Source organism: Electrona antarctica (genome assembly GCF_951216825.1).
Source record: "Electrona antarctica genome assembly, chromosome: 14".
Classification (NCBI taxonomy): domain Eukaryota; kingdom Metazoa; phylum Chordata; class Actinopteri; order Myctophiformes; family Myctophidae; genus Electrona; species Electrona antarctica.
In genome coordinates, this window is record NC_136795.1 from 11,428,987 (window position 1) to 11,454,802 (window position 25,816).

Sequence of the window (25,816 nt, forward strand, 5' to 3'; positions counted from 1 at the left end):
GGGCGTGGTGTTCCATTAGGACTGATGGAACGGCAGACAAGTAGATCAACCTCATGTGGTCCAACAGAAACAGCATGTCACCCTTTTCTCTCACTTACATACATGTGTGCGTGCGTGTGCACACACACAGACACACACAGTCACACATTGTCACACACACAGTCTCAGATAGGATTTCATGCATGGCAGGGTAACTGAGGAAGGCAGGGTGAGTCACACACACACGAATGTTAATGTAATGTATGTGAATTTGGTCGAATGCAGCAGTCAGAGCGACTGGAGGATTTACACATTAGAAAGCCTCTCGTGTGTTGCAAACTAAGCTACTAAAAATGAGCTCTGAACAGGCATTCACAGAAGAGAGTGATGCAGGTTGTGCGGAACACAGTGAGAGGGAAAAGCAGAAAGTGTGTGTATATTCTTCATGTCTAATCTTTAAAGCTTATGTCCGTGTACATAGGAGCGGTAGAAGGAATACATATGAGCGGTAGAAGGAGATGGAAGAGGAAAGGGATCTTTTGTAGATGGGGAAAGCTCATTATATTATACTAAGGTCAATGTGAACATTCACTCCACACAATATCACGATAGGTGGCTTGGAGAGGAGTAGCCTATCTGACGCGAGCATGTGAAGAGAAGAAGGTAGGCAGATGAACGGCGACATCTCTCATAGGACGAACAAGGTTAACAGCAAACAAGCTTACATTCCTGGAGAGGAATGTAATATGGCTATGTGTGTGTGTGTGTGTGTGTGTGTGTGTCTCTCACATGTGCAAGAATGGCCTGTGTTTGCTTATGTCATACATGGAGGCTCCAAGAACAAGAGATATGAATAGACCATAGGACCTCTGGTCCTACTATAAAACCGCCCCACGTGCTGCACCTACTCTCTCGCTCTCTACAACACAAATCCAATTCCCCCTGCATCTAGCAGGTTGTCACTGCAAAAGCATCCAGCAGGCACTCGGGTTAATGAATGCAGCAGCACGTGGCGGATGGGCGAGCTGGCAGGCAGGCTAGCAGGGGCCGTCTGCTAAAGACCACTCGAGGTACTGGCCAGCCGGCTGCTGCTGAACTCGGAGCCTTAATTACCACAGAGGCTTTGGGAGGCCGTCCTTCAGAGCATCGACTGATGAGTCGTCGTGGTGGTGAACACTGAACACTGAATGCGGGGTTCCACAGCTCTAACAGTTAAGCAAAGGAAATTGTGACTGGGAAGCACGTGGATGGTTATGTCTATGTAACCATAGAGTTATAATAATATATCTAGAGGGCAGATAAGATAACCCTGCACCCAGGTATTCATTTCAATGGAAGTTGCTCAGTGGCATTTGAAAAAGCACCTGGAAGTCTGACAGAAGTACCACTGCTATGGTTGGCTCACACTGGGTCTCAACTTTTACGTCATTGAACCTGTGAGAAATGAATATATATATATATATATATATATAGTCACACAGCATCCCCGCCTCTCCCAATAAGATTCTTTTCACCACTTAACTCAGATTGCATAGGGAAAAGAAGTTGCTACAACGTTAAGTTTGAAATCGGTTCTCAAGATACGAGACCTACAGACGGATGTACAGACAAACGTACATGCGGATGTCACCAACAGGAAGTGGAAGCCTATTGCTGCCAGCCAACAAACATTGCCTGCTGTAACTACATCTGCTTCTACTTGTGGTATTATCTTCTGCTCTGCCTCCAACCTACACATCATACTATAGACACCATTATACAGTATTTAGATACTGTATGCCAAACAGCGAGTAAATATCTCCTTTTTTCATCACACACTCACTAGTGCTGCCAGAATTGGCCAAAGATTACGTTTGAATATTCCTTTTAAAACACCATGTGGGTTCGGAATGATTCGAACGGCTCGATTGTCGAATTTATATAATTTTAATATAAAATATTGCAGCCTAATATGCAGTAAAACTCAAGTTAAGGTAGGCTACAAGATAAATGTGTCAGTCACAGAGGGAGCTTTACCGTGATCTCAATTCTTGACCTGTTAACATCGTGTGCTTTATACGGAGCAAGTTAAAGTCAAAACTGCCTAGCGACTCCTCCAAGGCTGTGTCACTGTGGTCTGTGTGGCCCCATGGTGTTAACAACAGACAGGCAGAGCCGAGCGGTGCGAGGCAGCAGATTTAATCTTCATTGTATGCCGGTGACGGCGTGTCGGGTGGCAAATATAACTAATCTACAAGATCACAGCGCATTGCATTAACGACGTATTTTAACTTTTAACTCTATTAGCTCTCGTTTACCCCTCGGCACCGTCGTATGATTAAAAAAAAGCTTAAGGGAGACTTATCCTGCTGCCGCTGGGTGCGAGAACTCGCACATCATTTTTATTTTTAAATTCGAAATTTCGAACCTTAATTTAATAAATTCAGTTCATTTATTTTTTTGATTCGAAAATTCGTTCGAATATGGAAAATTCGTTGGCAGCACCAACACACACACACACACACAACCCCCCCCCCCCCCCCCCCAGGACCCACAACATTTGTTCAACATCACTGTTGATGTGTACAACTGCAGTAGCCACAAGCTACCACAACATACACACTGACACTACCAACGAGTTGCCTACAGAAAGCCCCCACATTGCAGCCCTACTTGACATCGATTCCCAACTAAGCCCAGTGCACAGCTCTGTCTGTAAACAAACATCTCTGCTGGAAGAAGCCACCTAACTCCAAAATGGTAATTTTTCAGAATGAAAAATAGACATTTTTTAGGAAATGAAGAAAACCGTATATTTTGAAAACGAAGCAGTAATGCCTCATCAAAGTTGGTGATGTGTCTGTGTGTGTGTACATGTGTGCGTCAATTTAACCCAATCTGGGCAAGAAACGTCAGGTTACGTTTTAAGCAGCAGATACTACCTGTGCCAAGACGTAAAGTTACGTTATTTATTTATTAATTTTATTTTTTAATTAAAAGAAAATAATAATTATCTGACATGCATGCGATGTGCACATGGATGCGCCCACGGTTATTTATTCTTTAATTTGTCCCATATCCTTCACAGCGTTTATTTAACAGGTGGCATGGATCAGAGAGTGAGCAACGTTTGCGCTACTATGTATGCCGAATTGAAGTGGACTCTGCCCTCTTTTTTCCCTCCCTGGAAATAAAACGCCTGGGTTTTTTTAGGCTAATATTTTTTTAACCAACACACAGAAGTAAAGGGTGTTCAATAGCAGCGTTTTATGCAATAAACAAATCTAAAACCTCAAAGAGAGTTAAGTGGTTTCCTCCCAACAGAAACGATATGTTAATCACATATTTCGTATTACTAATGCAATACAAAATAAATGTAGTTTATTTTTTCTTATTACTATGCAATACAAGATACACTTAGTGTTGTCAGTGTAGTGAGTGAGCAAACATTATGTTAATGACACAGGTTGCTGTTGTCTTGCCAGCATGTCTCATAATGATGTTTACTACAGTAGTTCAGAATCGAAGAGGCAAACCAAAGTATTAAAGGTTGGCATTAGTGTGTGCCAATCCCTGGATACATGTGCATACAGGCTTTCATGTAAAGTTGCAGCATGCAGCATCATGACCTGCACAACAAAATCACATCAAAAGGATGTGAATCACATCAAAAGGATTTCTCTCCTTCTGACATCATGCACATTTGACACTATTGTTTGGCACATTTGACACTATTGTTTGGTCCAGATGCAACAGCAACCACTCGGTTACAGGGGTTATTTATATTTGAATGTATATCATTATTATTTCAGTAGTCATCCTCTGGAAAGACATGTTTTATGCACATTATAGCAGTAACTGCTTCACTTTGAGCATTTTTCAGCTCTACCCCCACTGGGTGGGGGGCTTTAACTGCCAGGACAAGTTGCTTTAAATGCTTTTCTCTGTGCAAGCATGTTGTCCGTTTAAAGCCACAGTAGTTTTCCACATTTTGAATGTAGTAATGTTCAGCAACTACAGACTGACAACCATTAAATCGTGATCTCAATTCTTGTGGATGGAAATCTAGATTCACATTTTAGCAAGAATCGTGCAGCACTATCCCCGGCAGTGAGACGTTTCACAGGGAGGACTTAAATTCTTCCAAGTTCAGCTCTCCAACAGGTGCCCATACTAGGGCTGGGTGCAATAACCGCCAATTGTGTTTATTGGGATGCCCGACCAAACCACAGGAGGATTCGAAGCCCTAATCTCTGTGGTGGTGGGCAGAAACTTCCCTGTGCCACCCGAGTGCCTTAGCTTAGAACCATTCTTCATGAGAACTTATGTGGAACATGTGAACACGACATCCGATCTCATCCGATCATTTTAATTAGTGCTCACTGTTCATAATGAAATACTTCATGGGAGTCGTCAACCGGATTGATTTCATTCAGAATGAAAAGAAAATAGGCTCATGTTGTCACTGCTTTCAATGTGTGTGCATAGAGAGTGCAAGGCAGGTTAAGCTGAACTTTAAGCGTCCCTTGGCTTAACTGGCCTGTTGGTACCGAGGCAGTGGGCACCGTTGAACATACAAACATGCGAGAGCTCTCCCTCTACAGCAGAGGTGGGCAACTGGCGGCCCGGGGGCCACATGCGGCCCCCACCTTCACTTAATGCGGCCCAAAGGGTAATGTCAGAATACTGATATAACATTGGTTTCAACTGTTACAATTCCACAACATGGAAACTTGACCCGCTTTAATTACTTCAGTCTAAATTAGTAGCTCAATACAAGTATAATTAAAGGCATTTGAAATTACATCAAAATGTTAATTTTCAGGATTCCAATTCAGTGTGTAGCCGATCTACAAGCTCAAAACGTGTAGATCGGCTATTTTTGCTACGACAGTAATATGGCCCTAGGGAGTGAGTGTTGAAATATAGTGGCCCTCTCCATCGTCAAAGTTGCCCACCCCTGCTCTACAGTCTACACACAGTAAACTCCTCAGTGTTAAGAGTGGTCTGGTCTAATCCAAGCCCACTGGGTGTGCACTGTGCAGGCCTGTCATGATGAGTCACCCAGTGGGCAGGAAGAGTGAGAGAGCCAGGGGAGGAGAAGGAGGTGTGAAGCAGTGTGAAAGAGACTTGAAGTGGGAAAACTATAGCCAGCTTTGCCAAATGTATCCATTTTCAATCCCCATTATACTGGGTGAAAACTGAGTCAGTGCACACCATAAGGAAGACGTGGAGAGAGACACGCACACACAGTTATGAACCCAACAACCCTGTACAAGTACTGTGTCTACCTATAGACAATCTGGTGCCTAGGAATACAATGCCAGAAGAATATAACACCACTGGCACAACAATGCTGAAGCCTTTTGTGCGACCAACAGAAGAATTTTAGCCGCTCAGTTTCACATTTGGTGTAGAGGGAGAAGGTAGGGGGCCTAGACGCGCCCTGGGGGACTTTGGTCAATTGTGCAGTTACAAAAAAAAAACAGGAGATACCAGATACAGTATATAGTCCTGCGTAACCAAACAATCAAGAGATCTCTGCCTACTGATACGAGACAACGTATAGGGCTAAAACTGGAACTTGAAACAATTCTGAGATAATAAAAAAAAAGTAGGGCGATCGCAATAGCAATATGGGTTAGGTAGGTTTGTTAGAAGCCACTATCGTCGCTGTTCTAGTCCACACTGAATGCATTGTAGTTTCTGACATATCAGTAGGTGGAGATCCCTGATCTTCTGGCTATGTGAGATCAGATTTATGTAGCAATTGTCTGCACTGTCTCTGCACATAGCAAAACTGATAGTTCCACTTGGAAAGAAGAGCAGCGATAAAAGTGGTTTTAGAAAGGGAAATGAGGCAGTTGTTCAATTCTCTGGTTACTTTACATGTCTATACTACTATACAAGTCAAGACCACACGGAGCAGCAGACACATGCTACTGTAAAACACACACACAGCCAGTCCCACACACAGACTGTTTTGGCTGGGCTTTTGTTGGCCATGGGTGGATTGTGATGACAGTGCAGTATAGAGGACATTCATAGCTGCAGACACTAAGCTTTGTTTTCATTTAAACTGACCTGTTGGCAAGCCAACCGTGTGTGTGTGTGTGTGTGTGTGTGTATAGACTGTCTCAAGCCCTTTTTTGGGGTTCCATTTTCAGGCCCTCTCAAGTGTAAAATTCAGTGCACTGCGTTGTCGCTCTTTGAAAATATCTGATTTTCAAGACGACACAAGCTCAGAAGTTGTCTTTAAAATCTCTTATTTCAGATTGTTACATTTAATGATGAAGCATAAATTGGGCTTTCGTCCATTAATTCACCCCAAAGGAGAGATTGTGTTGTTTCTCCTGCAATGCACCAGGACGCTTGAATCAAAAACAAGAGGGCATGCCAATACCACGCCTTGCTCCAGCCTCCACCCCTTCTCCAGGGTAGGAAATCCATCTCTCCCCCCAATATCCCTCTGGTTCCCATGCTCTCTATTCTTCCTCAATGTCAGCAGTCCTTCGTCTCCCCGCCCGGGGCTTTTAATGTACTATTAGATCACCTATTGATCAGCCCACTGGCTCAGATGACTGGAACAAGTGTCAGACAGATAGCGCTAGCCAGCTATCGTGCTGGTCTGGGCTGCCGCGTCTCCATCTGGGATGGACTTGCTGCCAGGCGGGCCAGGTCAGGCTTCCCTTTCTCTGCCCGGGACAGTGACCCCCAGATATTCAACGGTCTGATTGATGGTGGTAGAGGTCCTGACGAGTGATGACACATTAGCGCACTCTGTGTTTCCCCTATATGCATTATTGTGTGGCGGGTCGCCACAGTAATACATTCGTCGCCAACAAATAATATCATCGCTTTAATTGGCAACTAATCACGGGTGTTTGAGGGGCGCTAGCGACTCCTATGCCCAGCTTTGTGTGTTTGCTCAGCCAATCAAATCAACGCTATGATTCACGCAAAGTACATATTGAGGTTAAAAAGTGAGGACAGAAAAGTGAAGACGGAAATTGCGATTGGCCGGAATGAGATGTTGTATGATGATAAGAGCACCCCTCACGGATGTGATTTTTTTGTAACCCATCACAGCTGTTTTTCCACTTGTTTAAGTGGTTTAAGTTTTGTTTTTATTGCCCTAGCAGTGGCTAAACTAGCGTAGTGTGTGTGAACCCTTTCGCTTCCCTTACAATCTGCAGTTGTGTGTTCATGCGAGGTAAACAAAGATGGCAGCGCCCTTAGGCTGTGGCAAAATCACTGTACTCGCGGCTGTTAACAAAGTTTTCACTTGCCCACTGGCAATGCCAATTGCTTTCACTTGCAATGCCAATGCAGTTAAGAAATGATTACCTGCAATATCTGTACAATGGACTTCACTAGGCTTTGGATAAATTCCACAGTGCAATGCGGAAGCATTTGAAGAGCAGGGATGCAGTTGCATTATCCAGCAGACCTCGTTATAGTTATGGCCTTGACCTTGTAACGGCCACACTACACCAGGCTTTTCTCGCACGTTTACCCTAAACGCGCGGCCCGTGCGTGCGTTTTTTAAAAATAGGTCTGGACCTAAATTCAAACACACGCGTTTAGGGTAAACGTGCGCGTTTTGTGCGCGAAAAGCCTGGGGTAGCGTGGCTGTTAGCTTTTAGCTCGCTAGGAGTGAAATTAAAAACGGAAGAGAAGCGCTGAGTGCCGGATACAGTAGGCGGACAGTAAACCGGATCCGAGCACTAAGGAGCAACGTAGCTCCCCACCAGCGTCTCAACCCACACAATCAGGTTCTGGCTAGGGGAAACACTGGTTATAGATCTCATATAATGAATCAAGGATCAGATAGCTTTTATGTCAATTAGATCTGTAAATGAGACCAATGACGATGAAGGACATGATCATATTGCTTCCCAAATTTCACCCCTACCCAATACTCTGACTGGCAAGTGAGAAGACCAGACTAAACCTTGTTGGTTTGGTTTGTCACCTCCACTGGCATTCTCTCATGTATACCTCCTCTGCTCAGCATTCAGACATGCATTCATATTCAGACAGAGCTGAATTAGCAGATTCGAATGCCATCAATGCATTGAAAGGGATAAAATCACATTTAATCAGAGCATTGAGCATAACCTACCGCAACAAGAAACGTTATATTGTTGAGGTTTTGGGTCAATTCAGTAGGCTGCATTATGTGCGTTTGTTGATCATGGCTACAGTTTTGACAGAGATGATGCGTGTTGTCCGACATTACTAACCCTAACACTAAATCTAACCTGAACTCTAATCCTATCCTCAGTCTTAACCGGCCACATAAATCCCCAAACCTCAAATGCGTTTCAACCAACCACGCAAGTCCCCCAATCTCAAATCAGTTTTAACCAACCACACAAGTAAACCAACCTCATCTCAGTTTTAACCGGCCATGTTAAGTTCCCCAACCGCATATCATATGTCTTAACTGGCCACGTAGTCAGTTGACTACGAGCGCCATCGCAGTCAAAACAGTAGCCGTGATCAACCACACAGCCTATCGAGATCTTGGTAGGTCAGCAGACGGTTACAGAGACCATTCGATGCTCTGATTAAAAGTGATTCTATCCCTTTCTATGCATTCGAAACGGGCGGCTGAATGGTGATGTGTCTGGGCATGATTGAGTAGAGAGTCCATGGTGGTGGTGATGACGACGATGTGGCCAGAGGACTGGAGAGTCCATGGTGGTGGTGATGACGACGATGTGGACAGAGGACTGCCTTTCTTTACTTAAGTAAAAATATCAATACTGCAAAGTATTCACAGCTGGGTGAGATCCGAGCCTCACATGTAGTGTATGCTGTGCACACGCACTTTGTCGACACTGGCCTCATCTAGTTAGTAGGGATGGGGGGCGGTCGCCGGTTAACAAAAAATAAACCACTCAACCAATAAATATAAATTTAAATATTATGCAGACTTCTAACTCACACAGTACTGCGCTGCTTTGGCAGTGCCACACGCTCACTTTGGCACTGCCAGCAGATCTCAGAACCAAGCACATCTAGGTGCCGTTAACTGCAAGTGTGTACACATTTTCAAAAAATGCCCAAATGTCATCTCTAGCAGCCAGGCATGCATGAACAGACAAGCCCCACAATCCCCATTCTTCATTTATGACCAGCATACTTGACTGTACAATCACATGTAGGACTGGGCGATAGAACTTCAAAACAATAGCACAATTATTTCAAACTTTTGCTTAGATTACGATTAAATACAAGATTTATATATTCATTTATATACACACTCGTCTCATATCCTCTTCATTGCTCCCTGGTGCTTGCCCGATCATCATCCATAGTCTCACTGTCTGAGCAAGCGCTGACAAGACACCCTAAATACAATTTGCTTTCTGGGCTCTTCAGATCTCCTTCCTCCATCAACACCATCTATACACCATCTATACAGATCTCATACAGCAGACAAACGCATGACTGCCATGACATGTAGTGTGTACATATACGGTCTTCATATTCCGACCTTGTCCCAGTGATGTGTGGGAAAAGGAGGGGGTGCAGGGGTGTGGAGCGCGTAACGTGACCCCATACTGTCACGGCAGAGTGCTATGATGACCCCATGGGCTGCACTGGAGCGTGTGCCTCAGCCGGTGGGATCTAGCGACACACACACACACACACACCCCACGGTGCCCACACACACACTCTAGGAATGGAGATAAAAGAGAATAGAATGTGCATAGGGTGGATATACATAGATGCTCAGAGAGGTCGCTTTGATGCTGTGATCAAATGGGGTGCTTGATGCTCCTTAGGAGAGAGGAAAATCTGAGGAAAAACAGTCATTAGAGAGACGTTGGGCTTCTTCTCAAATTCTACAGATCAGAGGACCATGGCATAAGTAGAGCGCAAAAGAAGAGCAATATTCAGTAATCAATTTGATTACTGAATATGGTGAATTAAGACAAAATTCTTAATTCACCATATTTACCTTGTGGCTAATTTGCTCATACTCGGGGCAAATTAGCCAAATTAGCCATACTCGGGGAATATACTGCAGCACACAGCTGCAGTATATTCAAGCTACCTCCAGCATCACAAGTGTGGCTGATGGAGTTTCTTTCCTTTCTCTTTATTTTATTTATTTACTAGGGGCAGTGCAGTGAGTGCACATTGATCGACTTTTCAGTTTCACATGTAAATGAGACAGAATTAGCCAAAGGCTCATTTTCATCTGTAGTCCCTGAGCAGGCTGTTAAAAGTGGTAATATAACTATGAACTCAAAAACAGACATATCAATACAGACAAGTAAGCATAGTACACGTCAGAGTCAGGAGACACCAGTGACAAAGAGCTGATAATTGCTTAATTATATTAAGAATTTGAAAGTCATATAATTGGTGGTCTCTTCATTTCCACACATACACCATGGTGACTTCATTTTAAATAAAACACGATTTCTCACAGCAGGTTTTCTACTAATGTATTCAATATGACCGCAACTCATGCACAGCTTTGCCAAAGGACTTGCTACAACAAGCATGCACAGTATTACACAAGACCTCCATAATTAACAGGTCTATGCACAATATATGGCCAAAGCTGTGATCAAAGTAAACAATGTTTGCTGCCACTGCCATTATGACAATGGTGCGGTTTTGCATTCAAGAGACGCATGAATCTGAAGCAGACTTGCTAATGACATCACTGTTGAATCCTTGGCATCATTGTTCTAGCAGGCAGGCATGTCACTCAACACCACCAAACCTACATTTATCCAATTCACCAGTGGGCGGAATTAAAGAGCAGCACGCCACATTCACAAGGACTGGGAGGAGGAGAATGCAGCAAAACAAAAACAAGCATAAACCCTGACAACAAACAAGTAGGGAAAGGGGGCTGATCAGGCAGAGCGGGCAGCATATCATTTATTGTGTGTGTACACGCAGATGGTTAACACTCAGTCCCACTTCAGCACAACAAAAGGCTGCATGATCACTTTTCAAGTCTCACGTCTACCAGATGCCCTCAACCAAGGCCTCTCCGATGAACGAAAACACACACACACACACACACACTACACAGTACACAGATGACAGGACTACTGACAGGACTATGCCCCATCCCATCAGTACTGTCCACAGACAGAGCCCAAAACCAATGCAAATTAGCCACAGGAAAATCTATAAAAGCCCCAACTATAGGTAGATTCTAGAGGGGCCATTAGTGCAGTGAGGGGCCTCTAACACTAGAGCTAGGCCTAATGAATTCCCCCAACCTGGGTGAAAAAAAGCAATGATCTCCACCTTTTTCATAGGGGTAGAGAAAAAGCTAGCAAGATTGCCGCTTAAGCCTTGGATTTGAACAATGGGGAGTAATTGAGTGTCCACACTATAAGTGATTGATTGCCTCTTGGTTTTGGGCCTTGTTCGCCCCTGGAGAGTGATTGACATCTCATTAGCCAGATGGTAGAACTAAAGGAGGGCTGGACTGGAGAACAGTCTGATTGGCTGGCTGGCTGGCTGCAGCTGTGACTAGCATGCCATGCAGTGGTGACGTCTGCCCAGGGCCTTAAGGACAGGCACATTTAAAGTACTCACACTTGAACAGGCAATACTGGAGAGATGGCTTGAGAGATTGTGGTTGGGGAGGGGGGAGGGGGGAGGGGACCGGGGGGGGGGGGGTAAGCTTGTCAGACAGGCAGACTTATCCTAAACTAAATATAAACATCTGAACGAACATTATCTGGACCATCTTCCCACAATCCCTTCTCCATACAAAACAAGAAAGGGAAAGCCATGCTAAGCTAATTTTACCAGGGTGGACTTCCTTGATGCGTGACATCACTAGTGAATGAATAGGGTCAGGGCTGATTTAGCTTTTCCAACATTCAGAAAACACAGATTTATTTTTTATGAGAATGCCACCTAAGATAAATACGGTTTTCCACAAATTTAAATCATCTGTTGCCCGGCCTCGTTGACCCCATAGCTTTCTCCTTCAACACCAAATCTCTTCGCCAAAATTAGCCAATCTACAAGCTCACAACACCCGTTTAAAAATAAGTTCCAGACCCCCAGGAACACGCCCAGGGGGCCGGGCCGGTTCCGGCGTGCCGCCCCGCGTCCAAACCGGTTGAGAAATTTACCATGTGGCGGTACCTCTACTGTACTGTACTGGCACACCCGAAAGCATCATATATACAGTTAATACATGCGTGTGTGTTTGTGTGTGCGTTAGGTTGCACACAGATGGTGAAAAACAACCATGCTGTTTCGTGCTCATACCCAGCCACCCAGCCACACACATAGCTCCGTAAGGGAGTGGTTGCACCACTCAAAAAGAAACCCTGAAGCAGCAAGAGTTTCTAAAATCTAATTTTGTTCAATTTGTGCCAATATCTTATCTCCTTGACTAGTGCCGGTCCACAGTAATAGAAGACCTCTACACAGCATGGCTGTTGGGACAAAGCCCTGGGCCTGTGCCATTCCTTAAAAATGTCTAGTCTCCTTTTGTCTTGGCCGACCTGAATGGACAGGAGGACACCATGGCGGATCACATCCTCTACGGCCAGCAGCTAAATCAGAGGGAATGTCAAGTGCATTTCACCACCATTCTGTGTCATTAAAGTTAGGAGAGATATGAGGCCTGGGAAAACAAGCACACGGACAAACAATGTTACAGAGTTGACTATGGAACGGAGATGTTCGGTTATGAGAGGCTGAGGCAGCCATCATTGTGAGAGGGAGCTCACAGGGTGACAATGACATGGCAGGCCTGACATTACAATGGGACAAGGAGATTGCACACAAAAATCCTCAGTGTAACTGACAAATGGACCCTTGGTTAAATTTAACCATTTGGGGGCAGTTCTGTCGAGTTAATTAATACTGAGGATTTTCCTGTGGACCCGTTCCCATTTCTTTAGCCTGAATCACTGGGGGCTGAGTCACGCTGACAGATAGCCTGAGAGCCACATCAGACAGCGCCTGAGAATGAGTGAGAACGAGAAGGGCAGGAGTCGGTGGGGGAACGAGGGCTGGCTGCGGGCCAGAAGCCAACGCCTGACATCACCCAACCCACTGAGTGTTGGACACGGAGGCAGTGCCGGGATGGGGGAAGGGGGGGGTAGTGGGAAGATGGGAGAATGGGAGGATTAGACATGTGCCTGTGTATCACATGGGAGCTTACAATGCTATTTGAATGACTATAAAACTGCTATGATATTATAATAGTGTGAATCACACTCTGCCTTCTGTGCATAATTTGGAAAGAGGGTCACATTTGTTTTTTCACAAGTAATGGGTTATGCATTTCATTTATATTCAAGACAAGGCATGCAAGATATCACTGCTAAATTGTGGATGTCATAACTTAATTTACATACATTTACATTTCTTTGTATATTTATATTTTATCTGCCTTTTGCAATCTTTGATTACATAGCCTGAAGGGCAAACAAAAGTATTTTTTTTTGATGTTCCTAGTATGTTCAATGTCAAAAAACACAATTAGAATTGTTAACCACAATGATTTTGGTGACAATATTATTATTATTAAGTCGTGGCAGCCCTAGAGGAGGAGTGTGGTCTGTGTGAGGAGGCTGGATAGATGGAGGAATCTGGATGCTTCAAACATATGCTGATGAGTCAGGGAGCAGGCCTGTGGAGTGATGTGATGGAGAACGATCTGACAGAGAGATCTGCTCACTGCACAGAGATCAGGTGCTCTCCCTCTCCGGGATGAGGCGTGTCTGGGCGCGTGCATGTGTGTCGACTCGATGATGGGGCCAGTGGTTGTAGGAGAACAGGAGGGAGAGGCATATGAATATTAAGCCATGTGATGGGAGGGAAGCAAACCACCGTTATGCTCGACGGTAAATGCATATTATATCCACCTCCTCCCACATACTTAACAGCAGTCTACGATGACATTCTGTCTCTCTTGCTCTTATTGCTCATAGTTCTCCTTTCTCAAAACAAAGCTGTCTGTCTCATATTGTGGGGTGGTAATAGCTCCTGTAATCATACAAGACAGAAGAGTTTATCCAAAACTAGAAAAAAAAGGTACATTCAGTCGCCTCTCTTTAATCACAACCCATTCATCTTTAATCAAAGTGACAGTGACTTCTTCAAAGAAGCCTGGTTGTAAAACATCACGCCACCACACACCCATCCCTTCTCATCTCATCCAATTTCCACTCGTTGTAGTATAATGGCTATGGGTTAACTGCCAGGCACACTCCTTGAAGGTGCCAGTGTTTTGGTAGCAGTGGCACACTGGCAACTCCTCATGAGGATACCAAAAAAGGCACAAGGAGAGTTCATAAAGACAGAAATGGAAGGGGAGACCGGAGAACACAAAGTAAATAACCATGAGCACTGTGACTATTCACTCCATCTCTGCACCTCCTTAACCATTCATAAGCTATAAATTATGAATAGAACTGGGGTTGGAAGAAGAGGAGTGAACTGAACCGCGGAAAACCGGGGCAGCCTTCCAACCATCCACGCAACTCTGCACTGGCAAGGTCTGCTCAGTGCACTCTGCTTAAGTGGCACTGACCAATCTCATGCAACATGAACCTCAATTAAGAAAGAAAACATCAGGAAACAGTTCAGACAAGAAGGCACACTCCAACTCATTTGTCATATTATGCGTCTGTCAAGGACACACGTGCATGCACACACACACACACACACGAGTGAGAGTTGTACCATGGGTGACATTAGAAGAGGGAAGTAGTTCAAAACTTTGCTTCCTCCTCTTGTGATTAATTTTACACAAGAGTATCTGCAATAAGAGTACAGTCACATCCATCTCGAAGCCCCTCTGTCTACGAGCGAGGTATGGCCAATCAACATCCCTCCGTTAACTGCCAGCCCTTCACACCAGGCAGGCACACCTCACTGAGACCGGAGACATAATGAGACGGAGAGGCAGGAAAAGAAGCAGGCGGCATCGTATTAGAGTCATTAGCCTACCATTTCACACTCATTAGCACAGCCAAGGACAGAACAGTATCATCTATTTGTTTTTCCTCACCATAGGCCATCTTTTATGCACTGCTCAATTTGCTTTAATTGTTCTGTCCAGTGTCCACAGGGCATTCTGGGGCCGTACCTCCAACAAATAGCAACTGGAATAGCAACGAAGAACAGTAATGGCACCAACTAGCAACATCAAGTATTTCTCAGAGACAAATCGATACAAGCTCATGCAGAGAATATTATGAAATCTCAAATCAGACCAGCATGCCAGTCTCAAAAAAACAAAACAAAAAAAGAAAAATCACCATTCAGCTACAGTGCAGCTAAATAACCTAGGGATAGGAGATATGCTAAGCCATGCTGGCCTGTGTTGTCATGACTACAAACTCATACAAAGCTGGTATTTATTCCACCATTTGTTTCCCCACCTGGGATTTTGGACAACGCATACAGAGCAGGTGACAGATTTATTATTATTTTTGATGCTCCTGCACATCGACTGGGAATTGATTTTTGCTGGAGGCAGCAAGGATGACACCTTGCAGGGAGGTTGTTGAGGATAGAGCGAAAGCAAAAAGGAAATGAGAGAGAAAGAGGGAAAAAAATGAAGAAAGAGATAGCCTAACATGTAGCCAGAAATAAGCTTTATGGTATTTCTCTAAATGGCAATCGCTCTAATTTTCTCAGTGTCTGCTAGCTAGTGTTTCTCCTTTATGTCATGCTGCCAACAATGGCAATGAACAGTACAGTATTTATTCAAGCAATATGTCCCCGTCATGGCGAATCAATATAATGTAAAGCTTTTGAGCTATAACATAATGTAACGTCCTAGTTTATAGTGAGGGCACAGACACTCACTGTATAATATCATCTTAGTGCCAGTGGCATCAACAACATTTCCACATCATGGAAAAACATTTCTCGAAGTGTCTCAAAGGCTAGGGCATGCCGTTAGGTTTGCGGAATCGACCACATAATTACAACACCCAGGTTCAATCCATTCTGGAGAACTGTGCTAGTACATACATGGCCTTCTGCCGATATCCAACTTCAGTTCCCCGTTTCTCTACTCTATCCTATATAACCAAGGCAAAACCTGTCTAAAACTAAGGACACAGTGACACACTATAGGGATAAGTGAATGTCATTTTCTTAAAAAGAAAGAGCAGATTTGTCGCGGACCTGGTGACGAGGCCGTCGCGTTATGATGATGAAACCGGAAATCAAGCCATGCTCTGGGCTGCTAGGGCTTCTGGGAAAATGAGCTCAATGCAAGTTAAACAACAAATCATCAGACTATTTCCCGCCGGATATTCATGGATCAAAGCTGCAAATACTTCAGCGTATGCTCCAAAGGTAATAAGACAATCTAGGCAGCGTAGAATATTGGATTAAATAGCGGGGAACACGGGTTACACTTACACAGTAGAACTGTTAACACCTTAATTGCCCAGGGTTATTTAATCCATTAAATTATAGCGCCCAGTCAATGTATAGCAACGGAGCACTTTTACCGACGGACCGGATGTTGTTCCGGATATGGCTGTAGCAGCTAGATGTAGCCAAACCACTCTCGATGCGATCGACGACAACAACAACAGGAGGTAAGAATAAATCTATCGCGACTAGCGACTGAACAGCGGAGGGCCGTCTAACACAGGATCTTTTTTTATAATTAGACGGGGTGATTTAGATCACGAGTTAACGTTTTAAGATTTCCGTTGTCGTCGGCTAAACAGGGGGGGGGGGGGGGGGGGGGGGGGGGGGCATTTTCGATGACGTCTCACAGTTGCGCAACATAGAGGATTGCGCAACAGGCGATGCGATCCGTTTTCATATCAATAAACTTACGTTACTAATAGAAAGGACAAAGAACTTCGTCCTGGGCGATGGGGGTGTTAACAGAACATCTTAACAGGTTCCATGTGTTGAAGCACAGGGGATGAATTAGTTTCATGAAAAATTGCTAGAGATAGTAGTACCAGCTCCCTATAGAGAATTACCAACCCATGTAGTCCTCTACCAAGTCAAGACATACGCAGGCTGACGTAGGTCTTAATCTCATCACACAGCACGACAGGTAGACTCAATTCATCTCACAGTCTGACATGGTGGATAATGAAGGTAATTTTTTTGCCATTGCACAGTGTGACATGTAATGAACGTAATGCGACTGCCAAAATCATGCTGTCTGTGCGCACCATTAGACAAGATGGAAAATGTACAAATTGAATGGCAACTTCCTGCGTGTTGAATTTATGTGCATCAGGTCAGCGCTTAATGCAAATATGTTTTCTAAGTATGAATAACCCAATTCACCCTTTGTCAAGTCCCGCCCATGGTTGTGCCCCTATTCGCACCCATTGGTTGCCGTTTCGTGGTTGGACAAAAATCCTCTCTCTCCATCCACTACCATTTTGTAATAACATGTTTTTCAGTTGCTTCATATAGATATTCGGTGTATTCAATTCTTATTTTAAACTTAGTGTCAGTAAAAAAGGAACATCACAGGTGCAGCATGGTGACTGGGCATATCATGTTTGTTTTTATTTTTTTCCAAAAATAATGTTTTAGCAAATTCAACATAAACAAGGTAGAACCAGGGTGGAACAAGCAGAAAGAGCCTGCTGGTTAGTCAGTCAGGGACCAAGCAGAAGGCTGACAAATGGTGAATTGGTTATTGCCTATCATTCATATCATTCCGTTTCTCTCCATCAGTGAGTTGCACAGCCACTGTAGACACCCAGAGTAGAACAGCCAGCCACAAACCTCAACAGGTGCAGGACAGCTGTTCAGGATAAAAATAAAAATGGGTACAAACAAATGCACCTTTTGAATGTGGCTCATTAGTCACTTCTAACCATCTTCGTTCAAACCATTGCTGTATTGTGCGTTGTCAGCTAATCACAGTTCTATTTTTGTAGAGTGGCAGTCAGTGCGGGAAACAATTACATTTTACACTGATTTATATCTATGTCAGTGTGCCAGGCCAGCCCTTGCAATATGATCCATGATAATTATGAACCAAAACAGACAAAAGTATTTTAAATAATGTCATACTTGGTAATTAAAATAACTAGGTCGGGCCACTATTAAATACATGCTGTTATTACACTAGAGCAATACAATGACGGCAAGGATAGCTGGGCCCAAAAAGCAAAAAAAATTCTATGAGGCTTTTTCTCATGCATGGGCCACAAGTGCGTTGAAATGCTGGGATGCTCTGCTCTCTCCTTCTTAAAAGCAACAAGGCTTGGGGATTACGTTAGTTAGGAAGCCTGGGGGCTTGGTGTTTATGCAGCATGCCATAAGGTTAGGTGAGGCACGGACAGCAGGACAGGAGGCAGCAGAGAAACGGCACTGAACTAATGAAACCCGACGATGATGTTGTCAAACACATTAACCGTTTCCGTCCATCCGACGTGTCAGCACGTCCTAGGGGTCCCAATCGACGCGTACATCCGACGTGTGAGGACGTCTTAGCGCATCCTCAATGATACAGGGCGAGATAAGAATATTCTGAATTTTTTCCTCTTTTTATTTTATTTGTCAGTTCGCCTTTCGGCTACCGTATGCTCCGCTCTGTCCCCATGTTAGCTTATCATTGAGTTAGCCGTGACTCGTCTCTCCTAATCCAGGGCGCTTTCCGTGGTGTTGAACGGATCGATATACTGGCGCTTCATTTCTGCTCCTCATCCGTCTCACGCGCAAAATATGAACGCTTTTTGGATCATATATCGTATAAACTAAAACGATCGCAATGTAAGCTAGCTATGTAAAGTAAAAAAAAATGAGTGGATTGTTTCCGGGTCATGGGTTTCCGAGTAAAAGCGGCCATGTTGTTCCGGCACCCCAGAGCTTCTATTTTTAAGGACTTCCGGCACTGATTGTGTTAACGTTATCGGACATATGGAATGTACCCTTATAACATGAGAACGTGTTTGACATAATTTCACATCAACATTTTACGGACAAATACATCAAAGACATAGGGTATTTAAGACATAGGGTATTTTTTTGCCACATATTGATCCGATCACATCCGAACAATGGATTTTAGGTTGAAAATCTCAAGGTTTCCCTTTAAGAGTAAGAATTGACCCTCGTCAATTTTTCCCCTCCAAGTTAAATTCACACTATTGTTTATAAGTATATTCGTCTTATATCGATATAAGAATGCCTTGCTATTTTCCATTTTTGGAAGCGCTCCAGTTGCTAGGGCCTCACCCTAGCAACATCTGACATATTGAGCCTACAACAAAGTATGGCAGCCCCCTACATTAACCCCCTTCACATTCAGTAGATCCTGTTATATTTTGTGGCCAAATGTAATTTTGTGGAGTCTAGTAGGACTATAGTAAATAAAAAAATAAATGGCTATAAAAGTGTAAAAAAAAAATACAGATTTAGCCCCATGTTCGAATGCCCCCACCCACCTGAATAAAATAGCTAAAATCACTAAAACGAAAGAAAGCAGCAAATGAAAAAATGTTTACTTTCTCTAATAACATAAAAAAAATAAAGTTGTCCTTTAATTAAGACCGCGACGGAGGGGCGCCATCTCAAGCGAACTTGAGCCACGAGATACACCACAGAGCACTAAAGCGTGCAAGTTGCCGTGTCGAACGCCAAGCATTATTTCCCACCACAGAGCAAAGCTGCCAATTTTGTGTGATATCAGGTAGGAAAGGTCTGGGCTGGGATGGGACTGAGTCCCCAGGATGGGACTGAAACCATCCATATGTTAAAAGGGAGTTTCCCCGACACCACTGCAGAAAATAAAATAAAAACTAATTGTGGGGACAGGGATAGGATAATAGGACCAGGTGGATGATTTGACCTTGAGCCAAGACAATGATAACCCTTATTCAAGTTAGAATGAAAGAGACCTTCAAACCTTTGTCACATGCTGATGCATTTGCCTACCTCTATTGCTTTGTCCTGTTTGCATAACAGATGGCTACAAAGTTCCACGAATCAAGACGACAAACAAGACAGCAGTGTTTGGTTGGGGCAGAAACAGTGCTGAAACAGTGAGTCTTTCAAACAGACCACAGTCCAGAAGAGACTAGGGACAATGAACCCGAATTCCTCTCACTAGCCACACAGTAATACAAAGACAGAAAGGAAGTATGTCCCTGATTCAACTGGCCAAGCTCAGCAGTGAGAGACAAAATGCCTTAGCATGTTGCCATGTTGAAATGAAAATAGCTAACAGGCCCTCAATAGTGAAAACTACATATGATATGGTGGTGCAACATAATCTAATACAGGATTTTTAATGCATAAAAGCTGGGGTAGTATATTTGGTCCATTTCAGTTTTCTGTCTTCAATCTACCTGGCTAGAATAAACAGAGGGCTTTTATATGGGAAGGGGTGGGCAAAGTGATCCTGTGCATGTGGTATTGCTGGATTTTCTGAGCCATTCTCTGCAGGCTCCTGGGTTTGCCGAGCTGCTGTAGGCTTGCCCAGTTGGTTACCTCTGGGAGAGATGTTCCCATTGTGCACACAGCAGGCTTCAAAGGATGAGCGCGTTAATTACTTTAGAAAGAGGACTCAGAGACAATGGGGCAAAAAGCAATGTTAATTGTTATTGTACAGAGGAAGAGGGCACACATCCGGTTAAATGTGAAGCCTTGACACCGAAATACAGTACAAAAGAAATAATGTCATTGACCATCCTGCCTGAGCTATTTTCTTTCATGAACCCATACAGTTCTAGACATAGTGTTCACAATAGCTCCTCAGTCGCATCCATTTTGCCGGCTGTAACAGTCAAACACATCAGAGACGAGAACAGGACCTGTTAGTTTAGTTCCACTAAAAATGAAATATCTAGTACTCAAAACTAATGAAGGCAATGGAGCTGAGGAACACAAAGTGGAAGAGCAAGAGGGAGAGAAAGCAAGCGGCTATTTGGTATACTTATCCACTCTACAGTACTTATCAGTGCAAGGATGGAAAGTTATCAACTCACCAGTAGCGTCCGTGCTGCGTCATTCTGATGCACCTATCCCATCAAAATAAAAATGTATGACACACATGTAAGATGTGCTGGCTGGGATTGCCAATCAAAGCTCAGTCAGCTGATAAAAAACCCCTACAAAAATGCCTGTGCAAACAAAGCTCACATTGTGAATGTGATTTACAAATCTGTCAGATATTTCTGAACTAGCAATCTTTGTGACCTCAGTGTTAAATTATTTTAAACCCTTGAGTTGAAACGATACAAATGTAAACATGGACATATTAGAGTTAACACTCAAGATGTTATAGTTCAGAGTTCAGACAGGGTAGAAAATACTAGTGCAAAATGTGATCATGGGTAGATGAAGCTGATAAAATAAAGCACACCGACACTTAATTTGTCTTGGAATAAAGACTGCAGCATCACCCTACAGGGCTGACAAGACAGCTCGGTGTGGATATCTGATAACATTACATAATGAGGCGGAGGAGGGAGAGTGTGAGAGCATCAAGAACTGGAAACCAAGGAAGGGTCAAGGCAGGGCTGACGCCCCAGCATCCCAACTTGGGAAGGAAGATGCCGGGGAAGCAACAACATTAACGTGGCCTCTAAACGATGTGCGTGCCCAGAGTCAGTGTGCTACTATAGGGCTGGGACACAATGGGTAAAATGAGGGTAACGTTAGCCTGATGTGGTCAGAATTTACAAGCCCAGATTGGGCACCCAGCTAATAGTCATGGGCATAGAGGCAGTAGACTGGCTTCCTTCCTACACGAATAACTGGTGCATTGAGCTCAGCCAAAGTTAGCAAGCAGAAGACAGCTCGTTGTCTTAGCTATTTTAGCAAATGACCAACTACTGATGAGGCTCTCTGACACACACACGTCAGCCAGGCTGACTAGCTATACCGGCAAATCTCTACCAGCAAGTCCTACAACACAGTTATCAGCCCAAACAGGGTGTGTGAGAGTTGGTTCAGTGGTTGTGTGTACGTCCTTCACGTGGGGTGTCGTCATGTTTGTGCAACAACAATCCGGTTTTATGTAACATTATTCATAACAGTTCCTGTCTGTCTGTGTGTTTGTTTTTTTGTTTGTTTTTCTTTACCTTTCGTCTCCTGGTCTCAGCAGTACCACTCCAAACAAAGCATTGGTAAATGACCCGTAGATTTTGTTTCCAATTATCCACTTTATAGCCGTTCACATGGGAACACCCGGCCGGACTCATGACAGACGCAACATTCAGTTTGGATGTGGACAATGAAAAGTCTCCCGGTAGAACTGTCTGTGTTAGCTAGCTGCTAGCCTAGCTAGCACCACCAACTCTATGTCCAGAAATGGTTTCCGTTTGGAACTGGGACAGCCGAGACAATATCCAAGATACGCTTCGGGCATCTGACAAACACGCTTCTTTATTAATTAGGCAACTAGTTAATTGCTTAACGAGCTGGCTACGAGGAGCCTCGGCTAATTGCACGCTGTAGTTTTATCTCCGTTACTGTTTTGACAGTTGCCTTTTCCTTTAGCTCCACTTCCACTCTCTCACGGTTAGCTTTAGCTTTCTTTTTGTAGCTGCTAGCCTGCTAACAAGCAAACCACGGGCTCCACAAAGGCCCGCCCACCGGACACGTTGATTGGGCGAGACTAAAAAGACGACGTCAAGACATGGGTATCAGTGGGGTGCGCGTGTTTTGGCACCCGGTACATCCTGCATCTTCTTCATTAGTTTTGCATTTTGCTCATTTATTTCCCTGTTATTTTGTAATATTGTAATAGATTTGTTTCTGTTAATATAAAAATGTAATAATTAAAAAATATGAATACAAATTATAATGTGTGGGGGAAAAATACACATATAATACACAACACATAATAAACAACACCTCCCCCTGGGATTCAAAACCGATCAAGATGAGCCCCTCCTCTCTGCAGCAAGAATGTGATTTTAATATAAACCAACTTGGTTTTACGATGGTGTCACACTATCACTCGCGCGCCGACAATAGCCGACTATACAAGCTCACAGCGTTTTGCGAAGCGCTGTGAGCTTGTAGATCGGCTATTATCGGACGAGCCTTTTCTTGAATGGGCGTCGTCGCAGAGAAATACTGCATGTGCATCGGCCTTGTCTCTATGAATCAAGAATCAGATGATGTGGTCTACTAGTGTTCAAAAGTTCTACCATACCATACCTGTGTGTGTGTGTGTGTGTGTGTGTGTGTGTGTGTGTGTGTGTGTGTGTGTGTGTGTGTGTGTGTAACTGAAACGTAAATATAATTGTTAATGTTAAAGTGTAGAAACCTGTATTAAGCAAATGCAATATGTTATCAGCAGTCAAAGTCTGACATCTAGTGGATTTATTTTGCATGTGCAGTGCACTACAGTTGCCGAGAGACTGCAAACCGCGTTCAACGCTCTTCTTGAATGGCCATAATAACAGATTAACATTACAGTAGCCTGGGTTCCAACCTGATTTGCTGCGTTCCCCGGATCTGAAATGTCAAGTGACATTTAGATGTCAAGTGACATTTCAGATCCGGGGAACGCAGCAAACCAGGCTGCAGGCTACAGCACCCAATTTCCATAATTCCATTCAAAAAGTTTAACTTTCATAGATTATAGATTCAGTGCATACAACGTAAAGGATTTTAAGTATTTATTTGTTTATCTTTACAAAATTTTGGCTTCCAGCTCATAAAACCCACTAAAACAAAATTTCAAAAAATTAGAATACTGTGAAGAAATCACCATTTACTTTTTGCAGAGCATGCATGTTTTAATCTGAATGCCACATTAAGAAATTAGGATCACATCAAATCAATCAAAATATGGTAGGCTACTTTCAAAACAGAAATGTCAATCTAAAATACTTGGTTGGGAATCCCTTTGCCTTCATCGCTGCCTCGATACGCCGTGGCATTGAGGCAATCAGCCTGTGGGATTGCCCAGGAGTTATGGAAGCCCAGGTTTCCTTGATGCTTTCTCTGAGCTCTTCTTTGTTTTTGGGTCTGGTGCCCCTCATTTTCCTCTTGACAATACCCCATAGATTCTCAATGGGGTTTAGGGTTTAGCCCTCGTACAAGGTTTCTTTGACTATGCATGTACCTCCTGGTACCACAGCACCTCAAAGGCCCTTAAAACAAGGCTCCAGACTTCCCAAAACAAACTGGTCAGGCTCCTACTTGGCCTCACCCCCCGAACCCACCTCACCCCTGCCCACTTTGACAGGCTGGAATGGCTTAGGGTTTGACGACAGAGTACAGCATCTTGCAATGGGTCTGGTCCACAATATTCGATACACCAGCAAGATACCCATGTACCTGTCTAAATACTTCCTAATGTCAACACCCACAACACCAGAGGGAGTGCAACGAACCATGTGCAACCCAGATTCGGCACAAACAAGGGACTAAATTATTTTCGCTCCTGTGCCACCAAAATGTGGAACACCCTACCAACAGTCATTAAGACATGCAAATCCCTTGACTCCTTCAAAACCGCTCTCAAAGGGCTGCAATTCGAAACTGGCCCCCGTAAAATCTGAATCCTCCCCACCACCCACCCATTTTTTCCCTCACTGTATATGTTTCTTTTCCCTTTTTACCTCCTTTATGATGAATTCCTGTTCTGTTCTTTGGCTATATAGAAGTGTCTATTTGTACGTCTCTAAATGTGTTGATGAATTGAACAAGGTGGACCCTCTTGTAAACAAGTGTAGCGCTTTATTGGGTCGTCCACTTACAGTTAACAGTCTTTGTATTGAGTTTGTGCTTAAAATGTACTGTAATTCTGCAAACTGTTTTCAATCAATCAATCAATTAGACGTCCGGCGAGTTGGCTGGCCAATCGAGCACTGTGATGGAATGGGCATCAAACCAGGTTTTGGTGCTTCTGGAGGTATGGGCAGGGGCCAGGTCCTACTGGAAGATGAAATCTGCATCTCCATACAGATCCTCAGCAGAAGGAATCATGGAGTCCTCTAAAACATTCTGGTAGACTGTTGCGGTGACCTTGGATTTAAGAAAGCAGAGTTTACCAACAGCTGCACTGGACATTGCACCCCAAATCATGACTGACTGTGGATATGTCACACTGGACCTCAACTAGAACATATCTATATAATGACACTATACATATTAACTATACATATATACTATACTATGCTATACATATGTACTATGATGTGCTATGACTACATACAATGCAATTATTGTGCTGTCTACATGACATGCTATAAGTCTGTTTCAAATGCTATCTAAGTCTAAAAAGTGCTATCTAAGGGGGTAGGATAAGTGCTATGGGCCATGATGGAGTCTGAAAAGGTGGGTCTTCAGACTACGGCGGAAGATTGGGAGTGATGCTGCAGTTCTGATTGCATGGCATATATTCACTTATATATTCACTTATTATTAGACTGTATCTATTTCTGTATACTGTGCAGGCTTTGCCACACTCCTAAATTGAGATACATCTCTACTCACCCCAAGACATTTGAGTCTTCATTGAATGTATTCATTTTAATTTAATTTGACTGGTGGTGTGACTAAAAACCAAGACTTAAAAATCCCTTAGTTCATTTCAAGATGTATCTGTTAGGACATTGTAGAAAAGAGTAGATACATTTTCTGAAAATGTCACTTGGGGGCAGTGCAAGTCCACTTATCCAATATATAGCTTTTTAAATTACAGTACAATATTCTAATAACATGTGCTTGTCATGGCTCTCGTAAATCCTTCTGAGCTTTTCTAGGTAATATTTAAAAATGTGTTAAATATATAGCAACTTCAAGAGAAGTATAATGTATAACAATGACATGGCTCAAATGATTATTTCCCAGAATACAGTGGCCAAAAGTTGTGTCTCTATCCTATAATTCTCTATAGATCTCAAATCAACCCTGATTAAGCCTGGACTGA

The 25,816-nt window shown here is 43.5% G+C and overlaps 1 protein-coding gene across 4 annotated transcripts in view; it reads right to left on the reverse strand.

The window, feature by feature from the left end:
- Nucleotides 1-22,520, reverse strand: part of LOC306936515 (ubiquitin carboxyl-terminal hydrolase 22) — a 45,278-nt gene extending 22,758 nt beyond the window's left edge. For 2 of the 4 annotated variants that reach the window (XM_079520056.1, XM_079520055.1), the window contains exons 1-2: nucleotides 22,008-22,520; nucleotides 20,910-20,942 (exon numbers count right to left, since the gene is read on the reverse strand). In XM_079520056.1, coding sequence (XP_079376182.1) covers nucleotides 20,910-20,942; nucleotides 22,008-22,127 — 153 coding nt within the window. In that variant the 5' untranslated portion in view covers nucleotides 22,128-22,520. The remainder of the gene's footprint in view (nucleotides 1-20,909; nucleotides 20,943-22,007) is intronic. The other 2 variants (XM_079520058.1, XM_079520057.1) reach the window with 1 other exon arrangement.
- Nucleotides 22,521-25,816: the final 3,296 nt, after the last annotated feature.